The 15,550-nt window shown below is 36.5% G+C and overlaps 1 protein-coding gene across 1 annotated transcript in view; it reads right to left on the reverse strand.

The window, feature by feature from the left end:
- Positions 1–15,550, reverse strand: part of THSD7A (thrombospondin type 1 domain containing 7A) — a 188,871-nt gene that overhangs the window by 38,448 nt on the left and 134,873 nt on the right. The window contains exons 13-14 of the mRNA XM_066553941.1: positions 5,604–5,798; positions 2,955–3,218 (exon numbers count right to left, since the gene is read on the reverse strand). Of these exons, the coding sequence (XP_066410038.1) occupies positions 2,955–3,218; positions 5,604–5,798 (459 nt within the window). The remainder of the gene's footprint in view (positions 1–2,954; positions 3,219–5,603; positions 5,799–15,550) is intronic.

A 15,550-nucleotide genomic window follows, 5' to 3' on the forward strand; every position in this document is an offset into this window, starting at 1 on the left:
GATACCAGACAGGAAATATCTTCCCTTAAGTGTTGGTCTTATTGTCCCTCCTAGTACAAGCTAATTCACCAAATCATATCCTATAAAAATTGCAATTACATAATATAATATTTGGAAAAGAAATAAGAGACCCACAGGAACTAAGAGTAAAACAGTAACATAGAAGAAAAACCTGATGACACTTTAGATCAGTTAAAAAAATAAGTGAAAAATCCAGTGAAAAATCAGTTATAAAATTAGTGAAAAATCATTGCTGTATGGAAATAGGATCCTCTGTTAAAATTTACAAAAATAACCCAAGCAGGCTTGAATTATGTGTCCTGTCAAGTTCTGCTTGAAAAGCCAAATGCAGATTGATGGGAAGCTACAAGGCATTTTTATTTTCCAGCAGGTAGGGTACTTTTGTGATACTACAGAAGTCCCTTGTTGATTTGGCATCATATAGCTTTTATGTTTGTTCTTAAACAAAACAAAACAAAACAATCTTCAAACAAGAACAACAACAAAAAAACCCCAACCATAATAAAATCAAACCAAACCAAACAAAAACAAAGAGCATACTAAAACCTAGAGAAGATGCCAAACTGAAGAACTGTCACACAACAAGGGCATGAGAATAACAAGAAAAGTGTTGTAAATAAGTACTGGGAAAATATAAAATAAGATTTAACTGGCAAAGCAGAAGTTTGTACACGTTGCAAAAACCAAAACAAATCATCATAATGTAATCCATGAATACAAAGTAGTTATTCAGAAAAGGCAATAAACATATACTGAAATTAGATTGAAAAAGCTATGTAATTTGCTCTAGCTCCCTTGTATTTTCAAAAATATGCTTAACCTGGAAAAATGCTGAAGGCAAACAATAAATTAGGTAAGCTTTATGTAAGCCTACACTCTGTCTATGTACAATACCTATCAATAACAGAGGATCTACTGGAAAGGAAACCATAAATTTAGTGGTGTATTCATTAGCATCGGTTTAAACCTTCATCATCAAAATCATGTTAGATTCTTCATTCCCTGTATACATGAAACTCCTGTCAAACAATTCTAGGAAAGTAGAAGGAATACAGGATTTGTTCAATATGAATTCCAAGCTTCATCTGCTCACACATTACATCATGGACCAAGTTAATGTGTACCCTCCCTCTCAGATGGAACTGATGAGAAAACACCGACAGGAGGGGTGTGAGGTGGGGGGTCATGTAGTGGAATATCAAGAAACCAGACATCTTAGTAAAGTGATCTAGAAAAAAAGAATTCAAAGGAAAACACCTAAAAACAAAGGTTTCAGGCTTCCCAACCTACAATAAATACAGTAATGACAAGCAAACACTTCCATTTTACAAAGTTAAAAGAGACTTCAAGTTGCCTGTGACAAAAAAAAAAAAGATGGAACTTGAGAAAAAAAGAGCACAACAAAGCATTGCTATACTGTGTTTTTGGAAGGATGCCTGTGAGTGCTAATAGTACATAAACAGTAGCCCTCGTTTTAGCAGGAATAACAGTAACACATTGTTAGCAGCTTTTCCACTGGATTATTATTCATTGTGGTCACTGTGAATGTAGGCCACATTCCCTGATAAAATCTATTGGATCAGAAATTACTATCATGAAGAGAGAATTCTATCAGGGTAAACAATGATGGTTTAGAATACACTTTTTTAGTACTTTTTAATTCCTCTTCTACTTCTTTGATTCCTGCAATGGAATTGCACCTCAAAATGCACTGCCAGGGCTTGAAAGCAGCTACATCCATACTTGTTCTACACAAAAAGTTGTTCCTAGCAGCAGCATGTTACTTACCACATGCAACACCAACAACATGGTCTTGGACAAACAGTTTCTTTCCTTTTTTTTTGACACAAAAGCTGGCAGTGCCCATTCTTCAAGTCATTGAAAACTGATTGGCAGTGGGCCATCACTTCTCCTACTTTCCTACATACTGAAGTGCTTTTACAATTTTCCAATTTTCAAAGGTCACTCTGAACTTAATGCTGAAAAGTGATTAATTTCTAACATAGTATATGCTAACACCTTGACTTGATACATTGAATTTCTAGTTTATCAGATCTCTAAACTAGAATTAATAGTGCAAATTAAAATTGCCTTATTTAATTTAATCTCTTTGATTAGTTATTTTAAATATATCCAAGTAAATAAATGAAATTTCTGTTATCTTAATTTAACATTAGAAAGTAAAATTAAATAAGTGAATTAAACTTAGATTGACCTTTTAATGGCACTAACATCCAGCTTTTCATACCAATTGCTCAGATACAAATTTGCACTGCAAGCAGGAAAAAAATGAAGACAAAAAAAACTCCACTGATGTCAATTAGGACATTTCTGGCTCACTGAAAACCAGAAACAGCCAGTTTTGATCCTAATGCTACAGATGCATCCCCTTTAGGAAGGAACACTGTTCCTTCCTGGAGCAATGTAAATACAAATAATATAAAGTCTTTAACCTTCCTAGTTTTACACATGACAGATTTACACAGAGAAAAAGTGCTGTGTGCTGTTGAACTCAGGTCCTGTTAGCGAAGGTGCCAAAGAGCAAATGGTAGAGATTAGGCTATTTAAGGGTTTAAAGCGATCTAAAGAATCTGTGGAAATAATTTCAGCCTTTCCAACATAGTCCTGTGTTTATTTATTTTTTGTGAATTTGCCTCTTCTAAATGGCTTTATTCTCAACTTTTTAGCTACCGTTCTCAGGAAAAATAAGATTTTAATTTTTTTCAATTAAAATACCCAATTAGTAGTTTACCATTATTTTACTTAATTTTACTATTTTAAAAGTCAGCAAAAACTTGCTAGGTTTGAAGGTATCTTGGGATAAAAGGCAGCCTAACCAATAAATAATAATCTTCTAATTCTACTTGCACATTTATTATGTTAAACTTAAAGCACATAAGAAAACAGATGAAAGAAAATAGGTTTGTAAATACCATGGCTGTTGCATCGTGATGTTTCCACAAGTCGATTGTTTTGGTCATAGCACGCCATGGCCTGGTAACGATAGCCTTGTCCACATTCCTTAACATCTCCTTGGACCTTCATTCCCAGCAGCACTTCCATCTTACCCTCTGGTAAAATACAGTCTGACCAATTTCCCACAGGCTGAGCGCTGTACTTGTCACACGGGCAAAACTGATTCTCAATCAGAGGATACAACTGAGAATTTCTACATTTGTCCTTTTTCTTACTTTTTCCTAGAAAGAAGAAACAGTTATTAGCAAGTTTATGTCAGTTTACAGCTTATCTCCCAAAAATTTAATTCAGGCTTCTGTAACAAGTCCTTGCAACTACATACATACATACATACACCTAATACCTGTTACATTTATCTTTATTAAATTAGGTTATTGAATTTAATCTCTAAAGTAGTGGATACCTAAAATTTGCATAAAGGCAATTTATTTTTAAAAAAGAAGATGTAATTTATATTTAATCTGGATAAAAATGTTTCAGGAGCGAAGTTTGAAAAAGTTAGTGATTAAACAAATACACTCTTTTCCTCTATTTCTTCAGCAGTGTGCAGTTCAACGACAAGATTTCTATTGGGATCAAGCTTTTTCAAGTTGAAGGAAGAAATCAAGAAGGGAGTAACATGCATCTTTGCTATACTAGTACTTTCTTTCAAAATGTCAGTATTCTTTAATCACCTGTTATCATACATTTTCATACATTCAGTTCATAATTACCATTCTTCCCCTCTAATAGAATAAGCTGCTTCTCTGAATTTGTTTCCATTCAGTACTGTTCTTGCTTTCTTTTCTAAACTGGAGCATAGCCATCCACTCAATTTCCCCTTTCCATTAAATATATTTAAATCTTCTCTTTGGTAAAGTTTGCTTAGTTTTCCTTTCCATACCAGTTTATATAAATTAATGTAGTAGTCTTTGCAAAAATACTGGTTGTTATTAAGTAGTATCTAAGTAGCTGCTACTTAGATATTACTGTAAATTTAATATTCTGTAGCATTTTCCTCGCTATTCAAAACAAGGCACTGGCATTGAAGCAACAACCTTAATTCTTGTATTTGCTACTGTCTTCATTTAGAACAGTAGAATAGAAAATAGATACCTGGAGAAAAGTTTCTCATTCTTTTGATAACACTAAATGTATGCTTCTCCTCTGGAAGTATTTACCAGGAATAATTATGAATTTATTCCAAGTCAAGCACTATGAATTAGTCTGGGTAACACATTGCCCACAGAGAATACACCATAGCACATATCACAGAGTTGGCAAGTTTGAAGGGCTAACTTAAGTGAGGACAGGAAGCATCACAAAGTGTTAATATTGTGGTAGGAAGAATATGTACTTTCTTGCTCTGTTTTTAAAATAAGGAAAAATATTGTTAGTCAGTTTTGTTCATTTTTTCCCTTGTGGAAGCAAACCTGACATAAAGCTTACCGGAATTATTAGACAGTCACAGTGAGGCTTCTTGAAGATCATGAATTATTCACTTTCCACTGGTCTTCTGATTTACAGGGGGATGGAGACAGGGAGAGGGTTTGGATCCTATCACATTCTTTCTGGGCCTGCTAATGGGCACCCCCCTTAGCTAGCTTTCCTGCACCACAGACAATACAGACTAATTGGCAAAGAGTGCTGTGACAGAGGCCAAGCCTCACTCTTGAGGTTTCAATTATAATTTAGAAGCAGGGCTTTTTTTTCACTTTATGCAGAAGAAAAAATAATTTAAAAAAACACCAAAACCAACAAACAATAGACGAAAAAGAAATTGAAGAAAAATTGCTTCAAAGTGGAACAGTGTCCCGACTAGGACAAGTCCGTGGCTAGGGCATCACTGGTAAATCTTTTTATTCTGCTAAATAAAACTTAAAGAACCTTCTTGGGACACAAAAAAAAGAGCATTATTACTTATCTCAAGAAATAAGGCAAAAAATTAGCCAGTGTATTGCCTTATCTGGTCTGTGGTGCTGGATGTAGACAAAGAAAAATGGCAAAAGAAAGAACTAGGAGAGGAAACATGCAGCCAGAGAAAGGACTGGCTTAATCATAATCTGACATTCAAGACTGCAGCTAAGTCCAAAAGAGGTAAGCCAAAACTTAAGGCTGAAAATGGTGGTCTATAGCAAAATGCTGAAACACACTCAGCTGCCATAGCAGCTCTAAATGCACCAAAGAACACCATGAGAGAGGAAGTCTACTTTAGCCAAGACCAGGTGTGGGAAGAGGAAGGCAAGTGGGTTAACATCTGATCCTGTTAAAGTGAGATGATTGCTGACTTGTCTGTCAAAAAGAAAACCCCAAAAAACCCCAAAAAACCAAAAAAAACCCCAACAGAACAAAAAAAGCCCTACTATGTGCACTATATTTGGGGAAAAAAGTATTCTTCTGTGTTCTCCCATCTTCTCTCTAGCCATTTATCCATATCAAGTCTCTAACATATGGCACAAGTTTTTACTCCTGGGTATTGTTCCACCAGCAGCATACAGAGCATGACATTGGATCTGCTTTCTGCCACTGTAACACTTGTCAAAAGGGAACCTCTGAAGTCCTCAGGTTCTAAACAAAACATTATCAATAATAAATAAAAGAAGCATTATTTTGCTTGATACTCTTACCAACAAGAGTGCGTTTCCTTGTCCTGACTCCTCCACAGTCCCCATTACAGGGAGAAAATTTTGACCAGTTCGTAAACTGACAGTCGTCTTGGCAGGGAATCTGGCACATCTGTGTCAAGGGTGGTAATGGGCCAGAGTACTTAAGGCACTCACTGATGTCAGCTTGTCCTCCATCTTGTCTGCGACAAGTAATTGCTGGAAGCAAAAAGAGATGGAGCTTATTTCACTTTTTTTTTTTTTTTTTTATGAATGTCTCTATTCAGTTAAGTCTACAACATTCTATCAGAAAATCACACTGAAAGCCCATATAATATCTATACAACAGCTTAATATTTGCTGCCAGTTTTACCTTGAATTGAATACATTCTTAATTTCTCACTTAAGATTTTGTTTAAAATAATTTATCAGGACTTATGAGGGAAAAAAACTTACAAACAACTGTAAATATTATAAAGGTTGCACCACATTATCCACACTTGTCCACTTTGCACATCATTTCTCTTGATATCACTGACACAATTTACATCTCAGACAGACATTAAAAACCTTGCAATATCATCTTAAGTAACTTAATTGTATCAGTTATAAAGTTTTATCAGCAGATTGAATTTCAGAAAGATAGATAGACTTAAAATTTAGAAGTATATTTGAGTTCTGCATACCACTTAACCCTTTACAACAGTATTGCTGCCTGATGTTCTTCAGCAATTTTTGGTCTTGAAAAAGATTTGAAGAATACAGTGTGTTTCCTAGGGAAAGATCATCAGCCAGTAGGGGTGCAACTTTATAGAACAGGATAGCCATGCCCTGAATAAAAGCTTCTCACTTAAGAAGAAAAACAAGTTCCTTAAGGAAACAGCAGGTCACACAAAAATGAGGAGTTGGAACATAAGGATTTACAAAGAATAGGGAGGGCATTAATATAGTCTTTAACAATGACAGAATGGTTAATGTTAAGGGACCACTGGGGGTCCCTGCTCAAGCAGGGTCTCTTAGTGCACATGGCACAGAATTGTGCCCAGAAGGCTCTTGAATACCTCCAGGGAAGGAGGCTCCACAACTTCTCTGGGCAATCTGTTCCAGTGCTCAGTCATCTTCACAGTAAAAAAGCTCTTCCTCATGCTTTAGTTTCTGCCTGTTGCCTCTTTTCCCAAAACTTGGCACTGCCAAGAGGAGCCTGGCTCCATCATCTTGACATTCTCCCTTCAAATACTTACAGACATTGATATGATCCCCTCTCAGTCTTCTCAATTATAACAGGGCTCAGCCTTTCCTCACAAGAGAGATGCTCCAGTCCCTTAATCATCATTGTCACCCTCAGCTAGATCTGCTCCAGGAGTTCCATGTCTCTCTTGTACTGAGGAGCCCAGACCTGGATGCCAGGTGCAGCCTCACCAGGGCTGAGTAGAGGGGCAGGATCATCTCCCTCAACCTCCCAGCAATGCTCTTCCTAATGCACCCCAGGACACCATTGGCATTTTTGGCCACAAAGGGCATTGCTGGCTCATGGAAAGCTCATTGTCCACTAGGACCTGCAGGCTGCTCTCTACAGAGCTGCTCTCCAGGAGGTCAGTCCTGGTGCATAGTGTTATTCCTCCCCAAAAGCCGGACCCTGCACTTGCCCTTGTTGAGTATCAGACAGTTCTTCTCTGCCCATCTCCCCCAGCCATGCAGATCCTTCTGGAGGGCTACACAGCCCTCTGGGGTATCAACCACTCATCCCTGTTTCGTATCACCAGCAAACTTGCTGAGGAGGCACTCTACCCCTTCATGAAAGTCAACAGTGCTCTATAATTGTTTCTTAAGTATTTTTTTAAGCATGGTTTCTTATCTATTCTAAGCTCAATAAACCTAACTTTAGTTCCTTCCCAAAACATCATAAGACGTATTATACAGTAACAAGATAGGAAACTTCTAGTTGTTTATTCACACAATAGAATTATATTTATGCTTCTTGGCATCTGACAGCACACAGTAGATGAAGCACCTTGACTGTAAAATAATTTGGGTCACCTATTGTTGCCATAGCATTGAATCCAAATAATCCGTATTCATATGAAGGAATATAGCTTTTTATATTACACTCCACAGTTTGAACATAGCTCTTCAATTGTGCTGACAATAATTACTTTATTAGCATGAACTGAAAAAAAAAATCAAGTTCAACTATTGGAGAAAAGGGGAATACGAGCACAACACTTCAAAATAAAAGAGAAAACTGCCTATAAGTGGGCAAGAAGAGAGGCAGGTGCCCATCTCTTCTCTCTGAAGCCCACTGAAAGGATGTGAGGGAATGGCCTGAGGCTGTGTCAGGGGGTGTTAATTTAGACATTAGAAAAGGATTCTTCACCCAGTTGGGAACTGAAACAGGCTTCCCAGGGAAGTGATCACAAGCCTGACAGAGCTCAAAAAGCATTGGGACAACACTCTCAGGTATATGGTGGGATTGTTGGGGCTGTCCTGTGCAGGGCCAGATGTTGGACTTAATGATCTTGCAGGTCCCTTCCATCTCAGGATATTCTATGATTCTATAACTATTTCCTATAAAAGGAAGCATAGCTAAGGGAACTTTTTATTTTCAAATTACTTTAAGGTAACTGTAATGGCCTAGTGACCTATGATTTCTTAAAAAAGCTTTTTAGGCTGGCAGTTCTAAACTAAATTTCTGCCTCATGATGACTTAGGAAGCTGAACTTGCTGACCCATGTGTTCCATTTCAAGTTCATGTCCCTACTAAAACATACCCAAAGGTCCCAAGGGAATTGTTTTTGCCTCACATTTGCTGTAAAACACTGAGAGGGAGAGGGTGTGTTTTTCCTGAGATACTGAGCAAACAACTTCCCTGATCCTTAACTGCCCTTTGGAGCAAGGCTGCCAGCACTGTTTGTAATAGGCTCAGTACTGCATTAAGTTGTGCTTACTGGGGGACTGGCCAGCTGCACACTGTCTAATACAATTATTCTGTCAAATCCCATTACTATTAGTGTAGTTTACATGAGGAAATATTTTTTTCTAGATATAATGACAATGCTTCAGTGAGAAAAATCAAATATCCAAAAATTGAAAATCCATACTATCAGATTTCTAAGATTACACAAATGTTTGAGAAAACCACAAGTCAAACTGCTATCTTCCAATAGAAGCCTAGGCTATAGCTTTGGATTTTTGTGAGATGCTCTTCTCTGCTAATAGCACACATCAATATCCCCAAGGTAAAAACACAGTTCAGACTAGTTTTACCATGTGGAAATTCACAGAGGTCAAACCTAAATCCTCTGTCTGGAGTTTGGCCTTGCTATTTGCACACATTAGCAAAACTAATTGCATTATCTTCACTGCACTCTCAGGGAGATACAGGCCACCATTTTTAGCAGTGAAAACTATACCTAGCCAACGACTAAAAGACAGTCAACTAACTAGCCAATATCCTTTAATAACGTTCTTCAAAAGTTTAATACTCATTTTACATACTGCCTCTCCATCTAGCTCTTGGACAGGATAAGAAATGTTGTCCACCAAAGAACATTCTTTCTTTCTAGCTAAATTGACTTTTTCTTAAACCAATATTCATTCCCTCATATTTCCTAGTTATAAAACATTACTCCATGAGCAGATACCCATTATGTCATAAATTTTTTCAGACTCATATTAATGCACCTAATTTACATCCGGCAGACTCAGGTGAAAAGCTCCCCCGAGGATTAACACTTTGTTTTTTTTCCAGATTGACTGCCAGTTGTACCATAGCAAACAAAGAAGGAAAACTTCATTCTCAAGACCTAACTATTTCACCTTAATAACAACACAAATTAGAGGACAGTGTGGCATACTAAATCAATTCCCAAATCTTAATTTTCACGGTGCCTGTCCATAACTATTCAGCTACTTCTAGTCGATAAGACTTTGGTGATTTCCTCTACATTCCATTTTCCTATTTTAATTTTCCAGATTTGGGTATAAAGGTTTATACTCTTTATGACTGCTGAAAAATGTGTATTTTTCCACTATTAGAAGCAGGGATTTTGCCAACTGTATACGTTCCATTAATACACTCCTCTGGGCAGCTAACAATCTTGACATCTGAAATGCTCTCACGGTTAGAGGAGTTACTTTTTCCATTCACAAGATAACCTGGGCAAACTCATTCCCTGCCACTTTGATCAAACCTATGGGTGTTTAAGTAGAGGTTGCTGAGATCGATGATTTACTCACTATACAGAGAAGTATCTTCAACTACTATAAAGCTATACCATACCAGGCTAATTATTTTGCTTATACAACCACCTTATATTTATTACAGACATTAGCAGTAAGTGGAAAGAGCATGGTTCCTCCATTACTGAACTAAACATAGTAATTACTAAGTGAAAACATAAAACAAGAGTACAGCTAACAGAAAAATCAAATTTAACATAGAAACCATTCACTTATAAAATTGTCCTAGTATTTAACAACTATTAGCTCCCAGAAGAAAGGTGTGAAATAAATAGCAGCCTAAATTTTATAGACAAGGGACTTTGATGTAATTAAAACTTTGTCAGATAGCATTGTTTCCACCAAGTACCCACAGGAGACTACAGGCTAATATATTTCTTGTTGGCATAATGAAACACTGAGTCTGTATTTTAGCAAGTCATGTCATGTGTGAGTTAATATAAAAACCTTTCCAGTATTTCATCATTAGCATACTTCACTGACATTTCACTGAGGTGTGAGATTCAGTGCCTCCTATACCTAAAAATTTCTTTTTAAATTAAGATTCTCTATTGTCCTTTCTTTTACAATACATTTGTGATATAATTTTTTTTCAATTGCTAACTATTTTTAACAACAAAAATATTTTTTCCAATTCTAGAAAACAAGAATTATTTCAGCACACTAAGTTTTCTTATGCCTTCTATCCGTATTGTCTAAGCTATGCTATGATTTCATCTATGTTTATTTCTTTCTTTGTGGGACACGGTGGACTAGACACAGTGTGACAAAATATTCCTACCACAAAGTATCTCAAGGAGAATATGCCCTCAATATTGTGAAAATACAAGACTGAGTGCTCTTTATGTTCCAAAGACAGTAACAATGTATTTCTGCCAAATAAAGTTGTATGGAGATTGTGGCTCTTTTTTTTGCAAATAAAAAATTAGGTTCTCATGTAAACACTGCTTTTGAGCAGTTGTCCAAATTCTTACTTATGACTCCTGAAGTTGATCACTGTACTTTGCAGTGACTAAAACACAAACCAGGCAATAGAGCACTCTCATCTGTTAAGGCTACATTAAAATAGTAGTTTATAGATCCATGAAGAGCAGCACTCCATGATTTTGATTTCTTTCCTGTGCTTTCAATACAGGCATGTAACACCACACATCAAAGTCCCCCACCTCCATAAGCGACGCCTGCAGAGGGAGGCTGCTGTCCCTGTCAAAGAGATTTTGACCACTGGTTCTGCCTTCAAGCCTCCCCATGGCTCTAACAAGCCTGCAGGGCCTCTCTTTGTGCCCATGGCCATCCTGGGATGCTTCCTCCCATTCCTCTTTCAAATAACTACAAACACTCTGTGAATGAAGAACAGTGAGACCTCAAGACCAGGTCTTTAATAAAGGCCAATTCCCAGTGACATAAAGCACAGCTATTCAGGTACTTTCTCTGAGAGCCTGGTTACTTTAACTTCTGTTTAAATCTACAAATAATTTTCCTCTTGCTATTGCAGAATATGCTGACATCACAATTTTCATCTCATTCCTCCAACAAAACTCTGAGGAAGATTCATGGTGGCAAGGACTGCAGGCTGTGCATCCTTCTGCAAATCTCTTTTCGGTCACTGGGATGGCCTTACCATGTGCATCCATCCATACACATCATGATGTGATTCAGTTATTGCAGTTTGGGCACTTGAGCTTCTCATCTGCTACATGTCCTCTTCATTACCATTGGGATGCAGCCCAACAAGCTCTACTTATATTTGCAGGAGCTACTGGCAAAACAAATTTTATTAACTTCTTAGATTTTCCTATGCAATAAAAAAGGGACTTGAGCTGTATTTCTAAGTTCCTTCACAAGTCACTGAATCTGAGATTTACTAACCCAGCTTTAATTTATGAGCATAACATAACACATACCTGCCTAAATTGTTCACAATTTCAAACTTAGTAGCTTGGGTTTAATAAGTTTAGGGTTTATTTGGTTTATTATCTTGTCTAGTTTTTGGCTGGTGGCTGTCATCTTATTTTTATTTTCCTGTGGGGGGAGGGTGGGGGGGGAAGGGTGTATTTTGTATTAGCCACCACTGTGCCTCTCTCTCCTGGTTTTCAGGTGACTCATCAATGCATCTGATCAAATAATCTTGTTAGTTAAGTAACAGCTTATGAAAAGAAACATAAATTTTGTTGCAGTCAAATATGGCTTTTCTCTGTGTTTTCTTTTCTTGTTGGGTAGGGACAAAAGGAAGTTTCAGACTCCTTGCTGATGCACACATATCATCTCCTCTTGAGGGTTTTGAACAAAAGACAGAAGTCTTAAGTTGCTTCAGATCTGTAATACACTCCCGCTCTGCTGGAGTGTAGAAGACATTTTATCAGCGGTAAAAAATCAGATTTTCATTCATCATAGGAATTCAATACAATTGTCATGACCACCAACCTTCTTTAAATAAAGTTTATGACTACAGCAATGAATTTGCTACTCAGTATTAAATGCTTTTTTACTGTGCTTAGGATTAGATATAAATACTTGCCCATTATTTAGCATGAATAGCTAACAAACACTTTAAAAAAATACTTTTAGAGAAAATCTTTTTTTAAAACAAAACCCAGAAACCACCAAGCTCTTTTATTCTCTTTCCTCTGCATTGACCCAAGTTACAGTTTTACAACATTCATTTAACTTGACACATGATTTGTAACAAAACCTTCATTATACAAGACAGATAGAAACAAAGCTGTCTTTAACAATGAATCACTATTCTAAACTTTATGAGTCACCCAAGTATCTCTTTAGCCAAGAAGGACGAAATGTGATAGAAAAAATCTGAAGAATGGAAGTGTAAATAGTAAAGCTGTGATACAAAGTAAGGCATGCATATGTTCTAGTTACTCAGAGACTCCTAAGATCAGACACCTAACAGTAATTTAATGATTTTTAGCTTCTAGTTTTTCCTTCAGATTTAATTATCTTTCTAACTAAAACATTAACAGTAGCAGACTATTTTGTTCAAAATAAACCGCTAATGAATGCATGGTCAGATGTGCCTTTTCCCTGGTGTACATTCCTATACTTTCTCATTTAACACATTTGCTGATAATCTACGTGTTACAGTGTTTGTGTGTGGGCAATCAGATCAGAAATAGGACAAGCTGATAGCAATAGCAACATCCCCTTGCACTGAAAAAGAGGAACTCAGAACCCTTTCCACAAAGAAGAATGGAATGACTTGCTCTACTGAGCATCAACACAAAATGAAAGAGCAGTGCATGGGAAACCAAATGGCAGAGATTACTTCTAAAAGATTAATGTTTTGCTTTGTCATCAAAAGTAAATTGGGACAAAACAGATGGATCAACATGTGATTTCTGCATGCATGAGCACCAGAATCTTGAAACAGAACTCTTTCTCAACTGGAAAAAAAATGCTGGTATGTCAACAATTTTCACAGTATGGTCAATATTTGTACAGAATTTACCAACAAACAGTTAAATATACTGATCAAAATATCTGTATTACAGTAGTGATTATAAATGCAGCACCAGAATGTTATACCAAATGGATTTCATATTTCAGTGTTTAGCATTTTGTGATTTTGGGGTGGTTAAAAAGAATTGCACAGTAGTAGCTCAGTCTTTTCTGTATCTACATCACATATTAAAGAAATTATATATAGTACAGAATTTTTTAGTGACATATTATTATGCAAAGCTTTCCACAGCCTGTAGAAATTTTATTTAGGAGTAGCCAAGTGTGCAGAAGAGAGCCAAGAATTAACAGGGAGAGGAGATAAAACTTCTTCTCAAGTCTTCCTTCAGGAACTGGTAAAATCTCTCTAATACTGTCCAGTGCACAGCTCAGTCAGGCAGATGTTTGCTTTCTGGTCAGCCTCCCTTCAGTGAGCACCTCACATGAAATCAACTCTTGTGCAGGGGGCCAAACAAAAAAATGTGTGCCACTTAAAATTCACACATGGCTATTTTGATTGCAGAATTTGAAAGGTAAGAGGGGATAGGGAATTGATACCCTGTGTGGGAGATAAATTATATTATCAAATAAAACACACTATTCATGTTCAAAATGCAATTTTCTGAGGTGTGAATAAAAAGAATTAGCTGATAATCTCTAGAATTAGAGAAGTGTGTTTTCCAAAGCGAAATTTACTTTTGTGCAAAAATTCAACTTGTACTTCCAAGTCATATTCATTGTAAAGGGAAAATAGTTTACCTCTGTCAATCTGAGGAAAAGCTGTACTACTGTGTTTAGCTGCCACAGATTATTAATTTGTATTACTGAGTATAAAAGATATGGTCAACACATTGTGAGGTATTACAACACTGAGACATGATACATAATAAACTTGAGTTGGAAACTTACATTATGTGTTAATTTACATCACTTACATAAATGAGAAAAAATATTGGCCAAAACCCCCTCCGTCCTTAGTGCCTATAACTTTCAACACTGCAGTGGCCTAAACAACATTTAGATTCATATTTTGATTTATTTCTGGACTGAGGTACAAATAAACTTCCATTTTCCAACTTCCATTAAAATAATTTGCTCTGTGAATTTTACAATGGAATTTATATATGGGATAGACCTGACAAAAAGCATTAGTAAACAAAAATCTTCCTTTCTAACAATTGATCTCAGAAACATTCACAGAATTCTATCAAAAACACCAGCTTTCTTCAGGTTTAGCTGCTCCAGGGGTTCCTAATTAAGGATTACTCATCCTACCACTTGACCACATTACACTGGAGAGCTACTTGCATTTTATCTGCTTGTGGGAACAAGATTACTGCTTGAATACATCATCTTTCACAAGATCGAAGTCTGTGTAGTACCAAAGGGAAATTCTGCCAGTCTCTTTTAACAGATTTGAAAACTACATGGCCATTAATTTCAAAATCATGTATTATTCTATATATGTGTGCCCTGTACACGTTTGGAATTACATTTAAGAAAATATAAAGAAACTCTCATGACACAAAAGAATAATAAAATCCAATCTGCATGCACTATTATTAACTGTCTTTCTTTATTAACTGACTTTGAGACAAAGTCAAGGGATTTAGGTACTACCATGTAAGCACAGAAGACAACACTTTTTACTATTTGAATTCCTACCATCAAAGACAGAAATCTTATTTTCTCAGTGTGCAATCTGAATGTATCCTCCAGAGCTGCTAGAAATAGACTCCATTGTGATAGACCTTTGAAATAATTACCACAGCCAGAAGTCTTTTGTATTAGCAGGCAATGCCTTAAGGTTTCATTTTGTGGTAAGCTCTAAATTGATCTCCTGTGACACTTTCTGAGTAAGTGGTAGGAGCTACTAGCTTAAGATTTACTCCATAACTTTTTAAGTACACCATGACCTCCTTTAATACTGCAAGGAAGTTAATGACCTGAACATTTCACTTCTGCAGTTAGCAAGGTCCTTCCTCGGCAATGGCACAATCTGCTGAGCCAATAGTGCTTTAACAAATAGAAGTTTGCACTCAGAAACAACAAAAGAGAAAAGCCTTCCTGGAATTCAAGGTTGACCAGTAGTTCAAAGCAATTCAATTACTATAACAGTAAATGGGAACTGCATTTATTTTCCAATTGTATGTATTTAATGCACCTAAAAAAGCTCTTATACTGGCTATATTTAACAGAGTCACACATACACAATTCTGTTAAAGCCACAAAATTCTATATGAAGACAGGTGACAGTGAAGCTGGATTTGGATGTAAAA

This window comes from Molothrus aeneus, chromosome 1 (genome assembly GCF_037042795.1).
Source record: "Molothrus aeneus isolate 106 chromosome 1, BPBGC_Maene_1.0, whole genome shotgun sequence".
NCBI classification, from domain to species: domain Eukaryota; kingdom Metazoa; phylum Chordata; class Aves; order Passeriformes; family Icteridae; genus Molothrus; species Molothrus aeneus.